The 15,642-nt window shown below is 32.1% G+C and overlaps 1 protein-coding gene across 1 annotated transcript; it reads left to right on the top strand.

The window, feature by feature from the left end:
• Positions 1–1,857: 1,857 nt before the first annotated feature.
• Positions 1,858–5,526, top strand: LOC18050296 (organelle RRM domain-containing protein 6, chloroplastic). The gene is made up of 4 exons (XM_006441284.2): positions 1,858–2,370; positions 2,490–2,558; positions 2,915–3,021; positions 4,910–5,526. The coding sequence occupies exons 1-4, from the start codon at positions 2,121–2,123 to the stop codon at positions 4,997–4,999; spliced, it is 516 nt and encodes a 171-aa protein (XP_006441347.1). The 5' UTR covers positions 1,858–2,120; the 3' UTR covers positions 5,000–5,526.
• Positions 5,527–15,642: the final 10,116 nt, after the last annotated feature.

Below are 15,642 nucleotides of genomic sequence, written 5' to 3' on the forward strand. Positions count from 1 at the left end.
CTGAGATTATCAACAAGCTTGGTTTAACACATTCTTTATACAAAACCCAAAAAAGACCCACTCATGGTTATTTTTCTTCAATTCAAAAATAACCGTCCAAAGCCTCCCAAATTGGTTTCAACAATGGTGGAACTATTTTGGCCCAATCCCTGATATTCTAACACCTAATGCCATCCACTGTTTAAATTTGTTCAAAGCCCATTATATTCCCTCTGAATCCGAGAAAATGTTTCCCCCCTTTCTCTATTTCTGTACAAATTTCTTCCTTCCATGGGTATGGATGTGGAACTTCAAGTATCACACCCAAGAAACACAACTTATCTTACAAAGAACCTTTAAAGTAAAATGGTGGTCAAAGTTTGATGAACAGTCTAAATTGACTGACACCATGATTCGAAATTGGCTTTGTTCCAAAGGCTTTCTTGCACCAACCATTAAACATTCTAAAGCCCAAGAAGCCTTCCTTACCCAAAAATCCAAAGCTCAATCTCTTTTGGTCAGTGCCAAAACTGAAGATGAATACTTTAAAGTTATGCAACAGCTCCTCGCCTCAAGATCAGAATCCTCTATTGCTGAGTCCTCTGATGAAGATGAAGAGCCCGATCAAGAGCCATTTATTTTCCTTGGAGACGACAACAAAGACGATTGCTTCGGAATCTTTCCTCCAATAAAGCATTAATGTTGTATATAATTTTGTAGTATATAATTTTCTTTTATTGTATGTAAAAAAAAAAAGGTAAATATTTATTATTCTGCACTCTGTACTTTTTTGGGTGGTCCCCTGGACACAAGTGAGAGCGCACATGTCTCTTCACCTAAATAACTTTACTTAAAGCATCAAGGCCCACTTCCGAGAATCTCTCTTAAAGCATTGGCCCCACTCACATGAAGCCTTCTCAAAGTCCATAAAGCAGAAAATCATGATGTCTCCACCCACTACTTTCATTATGGCCTGGTCCCACTCTCCTCCAGCAACGCATGTGAAGACACGCTGTAAAGATAGGCATTAATTTTTCTTTTGTAAAGCTTCAAGTGTATAAAAGAAGAGGTGAAGACTTAGACTCACCATTCTTTTCCGAATCTAAAAACTCTCTCCTTTCATTTTTCTCAAGTTCTCTCTCTCTCTCTCTAGGAATCAGGAATCGGAAGACGATAAGGAATTTTTCTGTCTTCTGATTAATTTTCCATTTCTTTTGTAATATTTTTCTTTAAAGAAGAACAAAGCAAGAAAAATCAAATGTAAGATTTGTAATTCCTTTTAAAGTTTGTAATAAATTTAAAGTTCTGTATATTTAAATTTCTACAATTTAATTTCCCCAATTTATTTTAAAGCGTTTAAATTTTCATGCATGCTTTGCAGACTGATTTGTATCAGATCTGCCATATAAATTGTTACATTCCTCAAAAGCAAGGAGACCGGATCTCTGTCTTCTGTTATATCTTCTTTTCTCCCTCCAACCATTCAGAGCATTAATTCTGGGATCCAGATCTAATACTATCTATGAGCCTTTAGATCTGTTGCTAGGCTTGCTAAAGAAAACATTTTCTGTTTAAAGATTGTAAAGAAATTTAAAAGGGTATATCGGTTGGAAAACAGAACGTGCGAGATATTGATCTGTTCTAAGTCAGATCTAATCTCAAAGGCAGATTAAGTTCTACATCGATCTGGTCACAATGACACATACCTATTGCATTATTAAAGTTTAAATTTAAAATTCTGCATAATCACGTTCATTTAAAAGGAACGTGATTATGAGACTTTAGTATGGACTTAAAACTTTAAATTTCTTTACAATCTTTAAACAAAAAATATCATATATATATATATATACACACACACATACGCGCGCACACAAACGGGGCTGGTCCAATCCGGATTAGAACAGCCTCTGGGAGGGAGGCTGGTGGCCTTTGGATTTAAATCCAAAGGCCACCATGTGCAGCCAACGAAAAAAAAAAAAGGAGAGAATTTGGTGCCATTGAATTGAAGTCCAACGACCCCAAATTCCTTCCCGGATGCTGATCCAGTCCAGAGTCCCGGATTGGAACGGCACTATATATATCTATATATTGGCAGCGGTGGGTGTTTTTTGTTAGTTACGGCACCGGCTTGAAAGAAAATGGCAGTTTTGGGGTTTCTTCCGGTGCCGACCACGTACTTTAATATTAACCAAAACCTGCTAATTCATAATCTGACTCGCCATTCTCCTGCTCCAGCTACTCCATTTACAATTAAAAGAAGGGACTTTGATTCTTTATTTTCTCTCAGACAAGGACGTGGACGTGGCGCTTGCTTTCCCTTGGCGTGCCTGCCTCCTTCTCCTCATTCACTTTCCACTTGTCAGCCCAAAACAAGACTCTTTGTCAGTGGTTGGCTTTCACTCTATTATTTATCCCTTCTTAATTTAAAAAATACATAATACTATTATGTGTATTTCATGTTCTACTTCTTCTTCTTCATGTTATCATTATTATTATTATTATTGCAGGGCTTTCTTTCCGGACCTCTGAAGATAGTTTGCGAAATGCTTTCCAAGGTTTTGGTCAGCTTGTGGAAGGTGAGGACAGTCAACGTTCATTTACTCTTTTTGCCCTTTGTTCCCTTTGTTCTGGTTAGCAGTCATGATAGAGCTTCAAATCTTCAGTTGTACCTGTTCGTAAAAACACAAAATAATGCAAATTAATTATGTCGTTCATGTCATGTTTTTCTTCAACTAATTCTATTACGAGCATATCCCACATCAGTTTGCATTTCTATTCAGCCAATATTGTTATGCCACATCGGTTTGTAAAAGCCATGGTAAGTTTGTGGCTCTAGCATTGCTCATATTTTAGACTGGATGCTTACAAAGTTTGAAGTTGTTTGTTGATAATTATTTTTCCTTTAACGAGACTTAAATCTTTTATCTCTCAGTTAATCTGATGATGGATAAAATTGCAAATCGACCAAGAGGCTTTGCCTTCCTACGCTATGCTACTGAGGAGGAATCTCGTAGAGCTATTGAAGGAATGCATGGGAAGGTGTGTTGCTGGTATTTTCATTAGTCTTCTAATTTAGTTGCTATCAGATATCAAGAATATTTGCTTTAGATGCCTACATTCTGTTTCATATTAAAAGTTCTCATGACTGGAGCCCAATGAATGAAACATGTTTTAATTTAACCAGTCTATTCAATCAAAGAGTGCAAAACTATTGTAAAATGGAAGAAATACTTATCAGGAATGAGGTAAAATATTCCTCTAAGAGATATCTCTGGAAATCCATCTCAAGCTCTAATTTCTGTAAAGAAACTGTGTTAGCAGAGGAATAACTAGCAAGGTTTATAATCTGGCAACTTGATTAAAATGTGTGTGTGTGTGTGTGTGGTAGTCACTTTTAACAAGGTTTATTGTAAATTCTTTCCACATTAGTTACTTGATGATTGAGTAACGGACGATGCTGCTTGTTCTTTCAACCCACTAGTTCATCAAGTTATTTGTGAATGAAGTGTTTCGAAAGACCTACTAGTTTATCTAGTTCTTCTGTTGTGCAAGGAAACAGTTTCTAGGCCCAGAATGACGAATGGTTGATGCTTTAGTTGTAAGGCTTTTGGTCATTATTCAACCCCCTCTACTAACACGTTATCTTTTATTACCAGCAATAATGCTTGGCTAATCCTGAAGTTATTAACATTGAGCTACAAATTGAATAGATCAATTTTGAGGTCAAGAAAGTGAACTTGGATGATCAGTGCTTGGATACTCAGCTGCCACATCCGATATTTTTACCTGTTGTAGCAGTACTGATGTTTTTTCTGGAGATGATGTGGAGTAGTTAGAACCTCCTGAACTCTTTATACAGTGCTTTGAGCATATAACACTCTTCTGAAAATAAATGGGAGGCTTACTTATTCCATTCGAGTGTTTGTTTATAGTGTCTATTGCGATGCCACCTTTTGTGATTTGACTGTTAGTTTATAGTTTCTGTTACAACACCATTTCTCTAAAGGGTTTCTGGACACATAGGGCTGTCTCTTGTTAATGATAAAAGGGCAATGCAAGACTGATGCCCGTCAGAATAGGTGCCACTCCTTGCACAAGAAAAAGCACTAACTTTGTACTAACTAGAGCTCTTCCATTGAAATAAGAAATGGTAGCCTGATCATAGACCTTACTATTTCGGCAAAAATCATACTTGTCTCGTGATGTGTTTTAATAATATGCATGCATCCAAATTAGCAAAAACACTCTTCAAGTTAATTCAGATTCCTGGAAATACAGATTTAATCTTTCTTGGAGCTTTATTTATTTATTTCCATTCAAGAAATATGCTTTACTTACCAATGATTCACTAGGAAAGTTTGTATTCTCCTGTATTTGCTGTTAATAGCTAATATTACTCCCTTCTCTATGTGCTTTGCATATGAAGGACTGCATTCAGAATATCCATGAGCATAAATGAGTTGTTTCCTAATCAGATGGACCAGCTATAGAAATCAAAAGAAATTGAAAGATTTTTATGAATTACACCCTTCAATTATTGTATGGTAGAATTGAGTGATGCTACTTGAATGTGTGGGATCTGGTCAAAAGATTTACCATTAGAAAATCTATTCCAAAGTCCAAACAGTATGAATATCTAGGTCTACTTAATTCACCTTCATTTAAGACTAAGAATCTTATTTTTTTTCTTTTTCGTTAGAACTAAGGCTACGAAGAAAATCTGAGGAATTATTTTCTAGTCATTCACTTTTTTTCTGCTTCTGAAAATCAAGATAGGGTAACCACATACATAGATTTTGCTTCAAACATGATGAATGGAATCTCTCAAAAGAATAAAGATCTCCTATTCTTGCTTTTCTTTTCATTTTTCTTTTTAACAATTTAAATAATATGCAATGATTTACAGGCTCACACTGTTTCCTTTCAGTTTTTGGATGGCAGAGTAATATTTGTTGAAATTGCCAAATCCAGAGCAGAGCTTCGCCAGGCCTTTAAAAATAACCCAAGGCAAAACTGACTAGCGAGAGATGGCAACATTGTTTTACATATACAGTTGAGACATGAGATGAAGCCACTGGGGCAACAAATTTACGGAGGATCGGTAAGACCTGATGTTAATCACAAGCAATCTGGAATGACTGTAGATGTAGTTTCACAAGCCCTAGAGGTCTGACTTCTGTTATGTGCATGCTTGACAGCAGGAACAATTAGTTAAAGGCTTCAATAAGAGGGAACTGAACCCACAAGGCAACTGATACTAGTTTGGTTTTTTTTTTTTTTTTTTCTGTAGCTGACTATTACTACTTTCCTCGTATCTTTCATGAGTTGCAGAATATTATCTGAATTCTTGTTACAAGAGGATGAGAATTAGGATTTCTTTTGTCAGTCAATGTCTTATGAACCTAATTAACGGCTAATGCCCAGTGACATTTAAGTAGGTCAGGTTTGTAAACAAGCTTGTTTAGAATTGTTTTTTCCAGAAGCCATCCAGTTTTTCTCTTGAAGATTCCAATTTGGGAATAGAGATATATCCAAATTTGTCAATGTATCTAGTTATAGAGTATCAATCCAATCTCCCCGCACCAACCTTAAAATGGATCTGTTTGGAGGTAAGGAGTGTGGAGTGCTTGGTAAAGCCCAAAAACATAAATAAATAAATAAAATAGAAGTCAGTTTCGACCATCTAAATCTTTATGCTACTAGTTATGACTGTCTTCAGTATATCTAGTAAATACAATACACTCCAACACAGTAATGGTATATCTTGTAAATATAATGAACTCCATACATATATTACAGTCGGGCCAACTGGAGTGAGAGATAGCTGGTTGGTTAATATAGTATAATGCTATTCCATAGAGGCTCATGGTTAATATAGTATAATACAGTGGAATTGCTGTGGCCATGGATTGTACTCAGTTGTACAGCTTTTGGGATGCTGGACATTCTGCATACTGATTAGCCTTCAAAATATCAGTTCTGATATATAAAAAAGATGACTCCAAGACAGTAGTAAAAGCACTCGTAGACTAGTACTATATTTTTTTCTCTTTCTTTTCTGTTTATGATGATTTTGTTGTTGTAAAAATATTTTGAGCTATTTAAGATACTCTTGATAGCAGAGTATTAGGTAGAGAGGAGATAGAATATGAAGGATTGAAGAGAGAGAACAGTTGAGAGGAGGATATTTACTACTAAGTAGCAAGGTCCACTATCTGATGGTTTTTTTCTTTAAAAAGAATTTGCATTTAAGCACTCATCCTAGCTACTGGAATGGTCGGAATGGTAGTGATCTAGTGACTGAGATTTTAGGTACAAAATTGTGTCAAGAAAGAAGAGTTGTTGAACCTACCCTCCTATATATACATGGTTAGGCAGAACGGTTGGTTATAGGCAGGCAAACAGAAAATTACCCATTTAATTGAAAATTTCCTTGTACATTTATAAGGCTAACAAAATTTTTAGAATTCAAAATGGAAAACAGAAAAGAATTGAAACATTGTTGAATTTAGGGATTCAAAGTTGTTTGTAAAAAACGTAAAATTATGACCTATATAGAATTTAGATGACTCATCAGATAAAAAACGTAAAATTATGACTAAGGATTCAAAGTTGTTTGTAAATTGTTGTCTGCAAACTGATGTAACATTGTTATTCAATCTACAAACTGATGTAACATTGTTATTCAATGCACGAGCTTCTCTATTTACTTAATTTATGCAATCAATAATTTTATGCTATATTTACTTTACACAATAGTTGGTATGAATTGTTTGTATCCATAACATCCTTCAATACAACACTACCATCAGCAATGCATCAAAGTGAATGCATCGTTCTGTGTTCTCTTTGGATACCTTAAAGCCTTTATGTTGTGAACAATTAGTATTTGAGAATTCATTGGAGATCATATTACAATAGGTGACACATGCTTTTGTTCTAGGTTATTAAAATTTAGAGAATGCTTGTAACTATCCTGCATCTTACTGACATCTATTGTTTACCAATCATTCAGTCACTAATTGACATTGAATTGTTTCACTCCGCCATAATTTGTAGATTAGACTACATCACCTCAATCCAAACATATCCTTTAAAAAATAAAATAAAATAAAATCAAGTTTTCATTATGATCTTTATTCAAGTCCTTGTCTTTCATTTAGAACTCATTACTGTATTATAGCTATTATTAATTCCTTTTGCAAACTTAAAGTTCTCAGTTATACTCTAAGGGTGCGTTGGGCACACCGTATTATCTTATGTTGTATTATATTATTTTAATGCAGGTCTATTGTATTATGTTGTATTATATTAGTATTATATTATAACAATATTGTATAATGTTTGGTGCTACATTGTACTGTATTAATTTTTTGTGATTAATTTAAATTATTATATTTAGAAAATAATATTGATTAGTACTTAGAAAAATATTAAATATAAAAGTCTTAAATCTTATAAATTTAAAATTTTTAATAAAAATGTTTAAAAATATCATAATTTTTCATAAAGATCAAAGCTTAGATTTGATCCTTAGATTTTTGGAAATGTAACATTTATTTTTTAGTATATTCTAAATATATAACTTGTGAAATAAAGATCGAAACAAATAATTTAATCAAATAATCTCTAAATAAATAACAACATAAATAAATGGTTAAAATCTACAAGATTAGTTCAAAAATCATATTGGGATGATAGAATAAAAGTTTATATATGCTAAAAGATAATTACAAAATAATAAAGTGATTAATTGTTGTAACATATTCACCAAGAAAATGAATTGTGCTAAATTATCCAGTAATTATTTATATTATTAATTTTCAATTATTATTCAAATTTATTCATATTTAAATATTTATTATTAGTTATATTAAATTATTCAAAAATAACTAATTTAATTATCGTAATATAATTAAATAATGTAATATTATATTATTTAAGTATTTATTATTAGTTATATTAACTTATGAAAGATTAATCAATTTTATATATTATAATATGATTAAATAATAAATAATACATTATTTAATTATATTTTTAATATAATAAAAATTAAAATATAATATAATATTATTTTTTGAATAATAATTTATTAATTTATATTAATAATTGTAATGTAAAAATAAAATATTATATTATATTATATTCAAAAATTGGATTTAGATAATGCAGGAAGTTGCTGTATTAGAGTGCATTATAATGCAAACATGGGGTTGCATTCCCATATAATGAGGGGTACCAAACACCCCCTAAGTTCTTCACAACGCTCCCAATTTATCTGTGTAACTTGATTTATGATATGTAGTAAAATAGATATATAGATGTCACCAGTGAAAATTTTGAAGACTAATCAAGAATTTTGAGTCATGCAATGAGAAGTAGAAGGCATTGTAACTGGCTGCTGCTGTATTCTTGGCTCCTATTGTTGATTACAATGAGATAGCTTCGTGTTGACGAATCCACTACACCTGGAAGCGTGTTTAAGCCATACGTTTGAGTTTGTATTGAAAATTTGTTAACATGGTGAATCAAAAGAAAAGAAATTTTGAAAGTAATTAGATTGTACTAGAAGTTGACTTTCTCTAGTTAGATTGTACTAGAATTAGCTTTCGTTGTAGAGCACTTATCAAATTGTTCCCAATTTTTCTTTTTTTTTTTTAGTTACTTTAAATGTTAAATAATATATGATCGAAATTGTTCTTCAACTTTGACATAAATAGAATAGTAGAACTTCGACCCAAAATACTTTGTACTACCACTAAAAAGTTTCGTTTATTTCAAGCACAAACTAACAAGGAATCATCCCAAGCAGTTGGTCTAATTGATTAGCCTCTTGCTATGGAATCAAAATGTTAATGAATCGTTTTTCTTGTATCAACCTTGAAGAGAGAAATTTTTAGTTTATGTATGTCCATGATGCTGTAATAATGTGTGTGATATAATTTGCAATAATAATAATAATAATAATAATAAAAGGATTGGAGGTGAAGACAGCTATGACAATTGGAGCCTTGGAGGTGATTGTACCTTCATTCTTCTGATATTTTACCGCTCTCTCTTCACAATCTCTCCTTTGATCTAGTATGCAAACAGCTTCGGTTCTTGTTGATAAAGAATTTTGGACCTTTATTCATTATTTGGGTTTGAACGATTCATGTGCCGTTTATTGATCTTACTTGGAAACTTATGAAAATCTATCACATATTGTCAAATCATTTAATATAAAATTGGGATATCCGATGTTACTCTTATGATCAGTCTAGTTTCTATAAATCGAAATGGGTAAGAATCAAAATAATAGAAATTAGAATTAAAATAGATTGTCTACTTGAGCTGAAAAAATCAAAATCAAATGCGCTATATTGTCAATGATATGTTTACTTTATCTTATAATGGTAATAAATTGTTAAAAGTTAATAAAATACCTTTGGTTATAATTATGTTTTTGTTTATATTTGTTCACTAATAAAATAAAAAGTAAACATTTTTCAATAAAATGCGTGAACACTAGCTATAAATATAATTACCATTAGTAATAAGTAATAATAATAATAATTAATAGTAATAGTAATAGATTATTATTACTATTATTATTATTTTTTTTTTAAATGGACGAGGTGGAAATAAAAATAAAAGATTGGAAATGGAGATTGAATCCACATTTTAACCATTGAAGAAAAAAAAGGGTCCTATCCAAAATTTAAACACTATTAATGATTCATATTTAAATTATTTAGTAGTACCTCAAATGACTGGGTGTGGGTTCAATAATCTCAGTCACTGTTACCTTTATTGGCCATGTGAAATAGGGGTGTTCAGAATCCAATTCGATCTGCCTAATCAGTCTAATCTGTAGAAATCTTATTTGCAAAGATCAGATTCATGAATTGGTGGATTAGATTGGATTGAAAATTTAGTAATCCGCAATCGGTGGATAGGATATGGATTTACTTCTGTAAATCTACAAAAATTCGAGAATCCGCAAAAAAATAAAAAGTATTTATTTAATTAAAAAATAAAACTTATAAATATGGCATTAGTACTTACTAGTAAATAAATAAGTTAAAATATAATTACATTAACACTATATTATATCTTATCCGATAATAATATAAAATAAAAAATAATTAAATAAACAAATATATTTTTCTAAATAATTAATTTCCGTGTACTGATCTAAACGAATGAGATTTTTTTTGTTTTAGTGTGTTATATTTTGAAACTTTAAATATATTTTCTAGCTTTATTTAAATAATTAATTTATTTGAATCTTATTTAATTTTAAATTTGATCGGTAGTAAAATTATTTTTATATTAAATTTTTTTTATTTAGTTAGTTTGTGGGTTAGACATAATTAATTTTTTTTTTGTCCACAAATCAATCTATAAAATGGTGGATTAGATATGGATTAGGTCAAATCTGCATCCGATCCGCAGATGTATGAATTGAATTTAAATTGAATTTCACCAATTTATGAATTCTATTGAATTGAAAATTTATAATTCGTAAAATTATGAATCAGATATAAATTAATGTTCAATCTATAAAATTCGATCAGTAAACACCCGTAAATTGTGGAAGTGCAAAGAATTGTATGGTTTTTGTCTAGTGATGCACTCACCGACAATCTGTTCCAAAATTCGAACCGAATCCAGCTAAAACCGAAATCCCATATTCTGTTTAAAGCACCGTACTTGGACGTCAACACCAATCAATCTATTGCATTTTCAAAATAAAAATATTAAAAGAAGCTTAAAAGCCACCATGTAAATTGCGATCTGCCTTCTTAATTAAATAAAGATGTTTCCAGTAGTAAACAGTAAACTTTCCCTAATATGCATTAAATAAATAATAAAACATCATTCACCAATCACGAGAATCTCAACATGCACAAATCATTAACTTAAAAAAAATGACGTACATTGATTTGCTTGAGATTTATATAAACTAATTGAGATTTTATCAAATTCCCCTTTGTCCAAATTAATATATTTCATTATTCGGGTTTAGCAACGTAACAACCGTGATATCATACCATCTTTTGTCTTTTGTGGCAGCACTACTGTAAAGTTTCATAAAACTCCTTCTACTCATTTTTTTTAAACTTTGCTTCTAAGTATTAAGCTAATTTCTATCTACATCCATAAGCACATTCCAATTAACACCTTCTACTATTTATTATTATTTTTATTCTATGTTGCACCTGTATCACAATACCCCCTCTTTGTTAACATAAATATTTCTTTATTTATTTTGATGATAACAAACTTGATTGAGATTGATTAATCTTTTAAAAGCTCAAAATAATTTTCATCTATTTTGACAAGTTTTATAAAGTGTTGGAGACAAACAGTTATCTTGCAAAATAGTTCACTGCAGTAGTTTTTGTGGAAAACGGGGATTCGATAATTTTGATAAACGGCTCGCCGATATCAAACAAAATTGAAGATTAGTCTCTAGACCTAAACGGCGATCCGACAATTTAAGATTGATTAATCTTTTAAAAGCTCAAAATAATTTTCATTTATTTTGACAAGTTTTATAAAGTGTTGGAGACAAACAGTTATCTTGCAAAATAGTTCACTGCAGCAGTTTCTGTGGAAAACGGCGATCTGACAATTTTGATAAACGGCTCACCGATATCAAACAGAATTGAAGATTAGTCTCTGGACCTAAACGACGATCCGAAAAATCTAATAAACGGCTCGCCGATATTGAACAGAACTAAAGATTAGCCTCTGGACCTAAACGGTGATCCGACACCTAGATAACGGCGATCCGACAAATTTGAAAATCAGCCCAACGGTCATATTGACCAGTCAAACGGCGATCTGACATCTAGTTAATGGCGATCCGACAGTGTGCAGAAAGTCAATAACCGCTAGTTTTCAGCTCCAACTATAAATAAGCTCATTCAAATTCAAACAAGATTGATCACTACACAACCATTGAGCTTATATTCGATAATACAATCTTCATAGAGCTTTAAAAACACATTCTTGTTTCATCTATTCACACATTGGGCATTGATTTGTAATCTTAAATATTGTGTGAGAGAAAAATAATTTTTAAACTTCTACTTTGAATGATTGTAAGTATTGGGATACACTTGGGTTAAGAGATTGGGGATAATCTCTTGTTGTAAAGGTTCATTGACACCTTGGAAGTCAAGTGTAAGCATTTGAAGCCTTGGAGGCTTGCTTAGTAAAATCCTCAAGGCCGGAAAGCTTGGAGGCATGAACATAGGCGAGGTTGGCTGAACCACGTAAAAATCTTCGTGTTTGAATCTCTCTTCCCTTATCTTTTTATATTGTAATTGATTTAATTGTTATTCCATTAAATTCATTTTAGATTTGCATGATAATTTGTTTTAGAATCTAATAATTTTTAGAATCCCAATTCATCCCCCCCCCCCTCCCTCTTGGGTTGCATACTTGTATTTCACTCTTTATTATTTTGAGATTGAGTAATTGTCATATTTAATTTAGAACCTTAAACTCTTTTTTTTTTAAATTGTAAGATTTTTTGTTAAATCTACTATCAAATTTCATTTGACACTTTACACTATTTTAATTACAATTTTTTTAATAAATATTATATATAGTAATTTTTACTTACATGTATAACAAATTATGTAACCCCAATAGGTCTATTGCAAAAAGTATTATAATTTTTCTTACACTTATTTTTATCATGTTATTTATTTCAAGTATTCTTATCTTATGGGTTCATTTGGTTCGTCATTATTTGTTGTATTAGATTGTATTGTATTAATTTTTTTTATCACACTAGACTGTATTAAACTATAATTTACTAAAATTGTTATCCGTCATATATAGTAATAAAAACTTTTAACAATATAATGTTGTTACTACCTAAAAATCAATATTAGGTCCAATAACCCAATTTAGCCCATAAGGCTCAGGCACGGGATGTATTATATGCTTCTCGGAGTTCGCGCAAGGCATTGCCCAATTAAAACATGTGAAGAAAATGCGGAGATAAATTAGACTAGCTGTTCAGGACATTCAGCGACAATGCCTCTTCTTACAACCTAAATATAGTAAAGTGGTGGTAATAAAATATTACCAACTAATGTTGACAAAGTAAATTATTTTATTATAATAATAATTTGATTTTAACAAATAAATTATTATTTTGAAGCCCACCAATTTTGATAAAACAAAAGTAAATTATTTTAAAACTAAGCAAATTTGATATTTTGGGATTGGCATGCCCTATAATTAGGTGAGTTGAGGGCATGGAGAATGGATCAAGGATAGTATGAGAAAAACATCAATGGAGAGAGTATTTTGAGAACTTTAAGTTCTTAATTTAGTAATTTGAGAGTTTGGGTATATTGGGGTCTTGAGTTGTGAGATAAAATACTATAATACTTGTAACTTTACACAACTAATAAAATATCTTCTCTCATCTTCTCCCGTGAACGTAGACTAAAAGTTGAACCACGTAAATTCTTATGTCTCCTATGTGATATTTATTTCTCAATTTCATTTTAATCATATATCTACTTCACTCACTAATTCACTAACAGTAATATCAAAGCCATTGATCATAATTATTTGGAGTACAGATATTGTTCATACATACAGTACTATTCACACATACAGTACTATTCACGTATACCGTACTATTCATATCAAGAGTGATCGAATGCTAGAGTGGATCAACCGTATGGTTTTGTACATGTCTAGGAAAATTATGCCACCAAGACGATAAGAGCCTAAAAAGTTTTAGTATTAAGCGGGACTGTTGTGACTCCTTCAGTCTTTCTTGGAAACTTTCCTGGTGTGCAATTTCATGCATACTACCATCTGCGATTATTCAAGCCAAAGTCAAAATTACAGTAAGAGCTTATTTGGGCCATATCAATGCCTAAATACGCTTTTTGGACCTCACTCTTTGAACCACACAATAAGATCAGGCGGGTTGCAGACCATTTAATCAAAATTTCTATTCAAGCCCAATTCTAGAAAGAGCTCGTTCTTGTAACACGTGGCTTGCTGAAATTTCTGCCCCAAACATTTTGGCAACTCCACTAGGGAGTTTGGTTAGGATTTTAACGATGACTTCTTGAAGCTGGAGCATCAATGAGCATGAGAATTTCAAAGAACTTATGGAGTAGAAGAACCATATCCAGGAAATAGTTGCAAAAATGCTTGCTCAGCAACAAATAGCCATACAACAAAGGCAGCCACAAGTTACCCCATTGAAGCAACCTCGAGCCATCATACAGAATCAAGTCCCAGATCAACTACAACAAAACCAACCAAGAGAATTTAAAGTTGTTCATTGTTATTGACAAATGTCCATTCTTCCAAGAAAGCCATTCATGTGGCCAGTTGTGAATGCCTCTCCAGAATTCAATAAAAGGCCTCAATTGTAGGCTCAAGTGGGGTAAAATAGACCTATTACTTTAGCAGAGGTAATGACTCTTTTGCAGTGCCAAAATTAGAATATACGAGATATGGAAAATTCTCTTTAGCCATCATAATTAAAAGAGATCATGTGTAGGCCATATTCTTAAGGTTATCACTGCATATAATTTATCATGTTTGACGGGCGGAAAGGCAACCCAAGAGAACATATTAGCCATTACATTGATGATCTTGACTAATATGTTGTTGATCCTCATCTTCGATTTAGGACATTTTCCAAATCCCTCACTGGTCGTATTTACACTTGGTACACTAATTTGCGAGTTAGTTCGATCTATTAGTGAAACAAAATGGCTTTTAAATTTTGTCAAAAGTATTTATAGACTGAAGACCAAAAAACAATAGAGGATTTGAACATGACTACTCAGGGACCCAAGTAAGGCCTAGTGGAATATTTCAAGCGTTTCAGAAACTTGGATTTAGATTGTTATGAGTCCAAATCAGAGGAAGAACACATTCGTAATATGGTGAATAACCAACGAATGTTTCTAGAGAATCTTCCATCCTAGTTTTTAGTCTGTTGCTAGAAAAAGCCAGCAAAACTACCTTATCAATGAGATCAACGCACACAATCATTAAAAAATGGGAGGTTCCTCAAGTTGTGATAGTAGAAAGACGTTTCTAGCCATACAAGAAAAGAATGCCAAAAGAAAGGCCCTAATGTCTTCCAAGTTGCCTTGCACAAAAGAAGAATTTGATTCTATCATGGATCGTTGCATAATGGATGGAATACTCTAGCTGTTCAGACTAACAAGACCATTGAGTGAAGCAGAGCTAAAAAATCCAAAGCTTTATTGCCTGCATCAAAGATTAATCATCCTACAGTGTATTCCGGCCACATCATCAAAATGATTAAAGAAAAGATTGTGGTGGATCATTACAGCTTCAACGAAGGGGACAAGATGTAAATGTGAACCCGATACTTCACCATAGAGATCGAGTAGCTATGATGACTATTGTTAACCCTATTACAACCGATATTGGTTCACCAATAGATGTTGCTATATAGGAGCAAAAGAAAAAACATGCAATCATGTTGAAAAATGATCTTATAGTATACGCTCTCCAATGCAATCATAAATTTAAGTCCTTATTTGATCAGCTGGGATACGATTCAGAGGCACATGCAACAACTATCAAAGCATTGATTGGAGTTTTTGCTCAATATGGACCAGAGTGCTATGCAACCAAAGTAGA

The sequence above is a fragment of the Citrus clementina genome, unplaced genomic scaffold, assembly GCF_000493195.1.
Source record: "Citrus clementina cultivar Clemenules unplaced genomic scaffold, Citrus_clementina_v1.0 scaffold_3, whole genome shotgun sequence".
Classification (NCBI taxonomy): domain Eukaryota; kingdom Viridiplantae; phylum Streptophyta; class Magnoliopsida; order Sapindales; family Rutaceae; genus Citrus; species Citrus x clementina.

Excerpts from the sequence above, each read along its gene's own strand:
- LOC18050296 (XM_006441284.2), top strand. The coding sequence starts at position 2,121 with ATGGCAGTTTTGGGGTTTCTTCCGGTGCCGACCACGTACTTTAATATT. Across the intron at positions 2,371-2,489 it reads AACAAGACTCTTTGTCAGTG|GGCTTTCTTTCCGGACCTCT; the intron begins GTTGGCTTTCAC and ends TTATTATTGCAG. Across the intron at positions 2,559-2,914 it reads TTTTGGTCAGCTTGTGGAAG|TTAATCTGATGATGGATAAA; the intron begins GTGAGGACAGTC and ends TTTATCTCTCAG.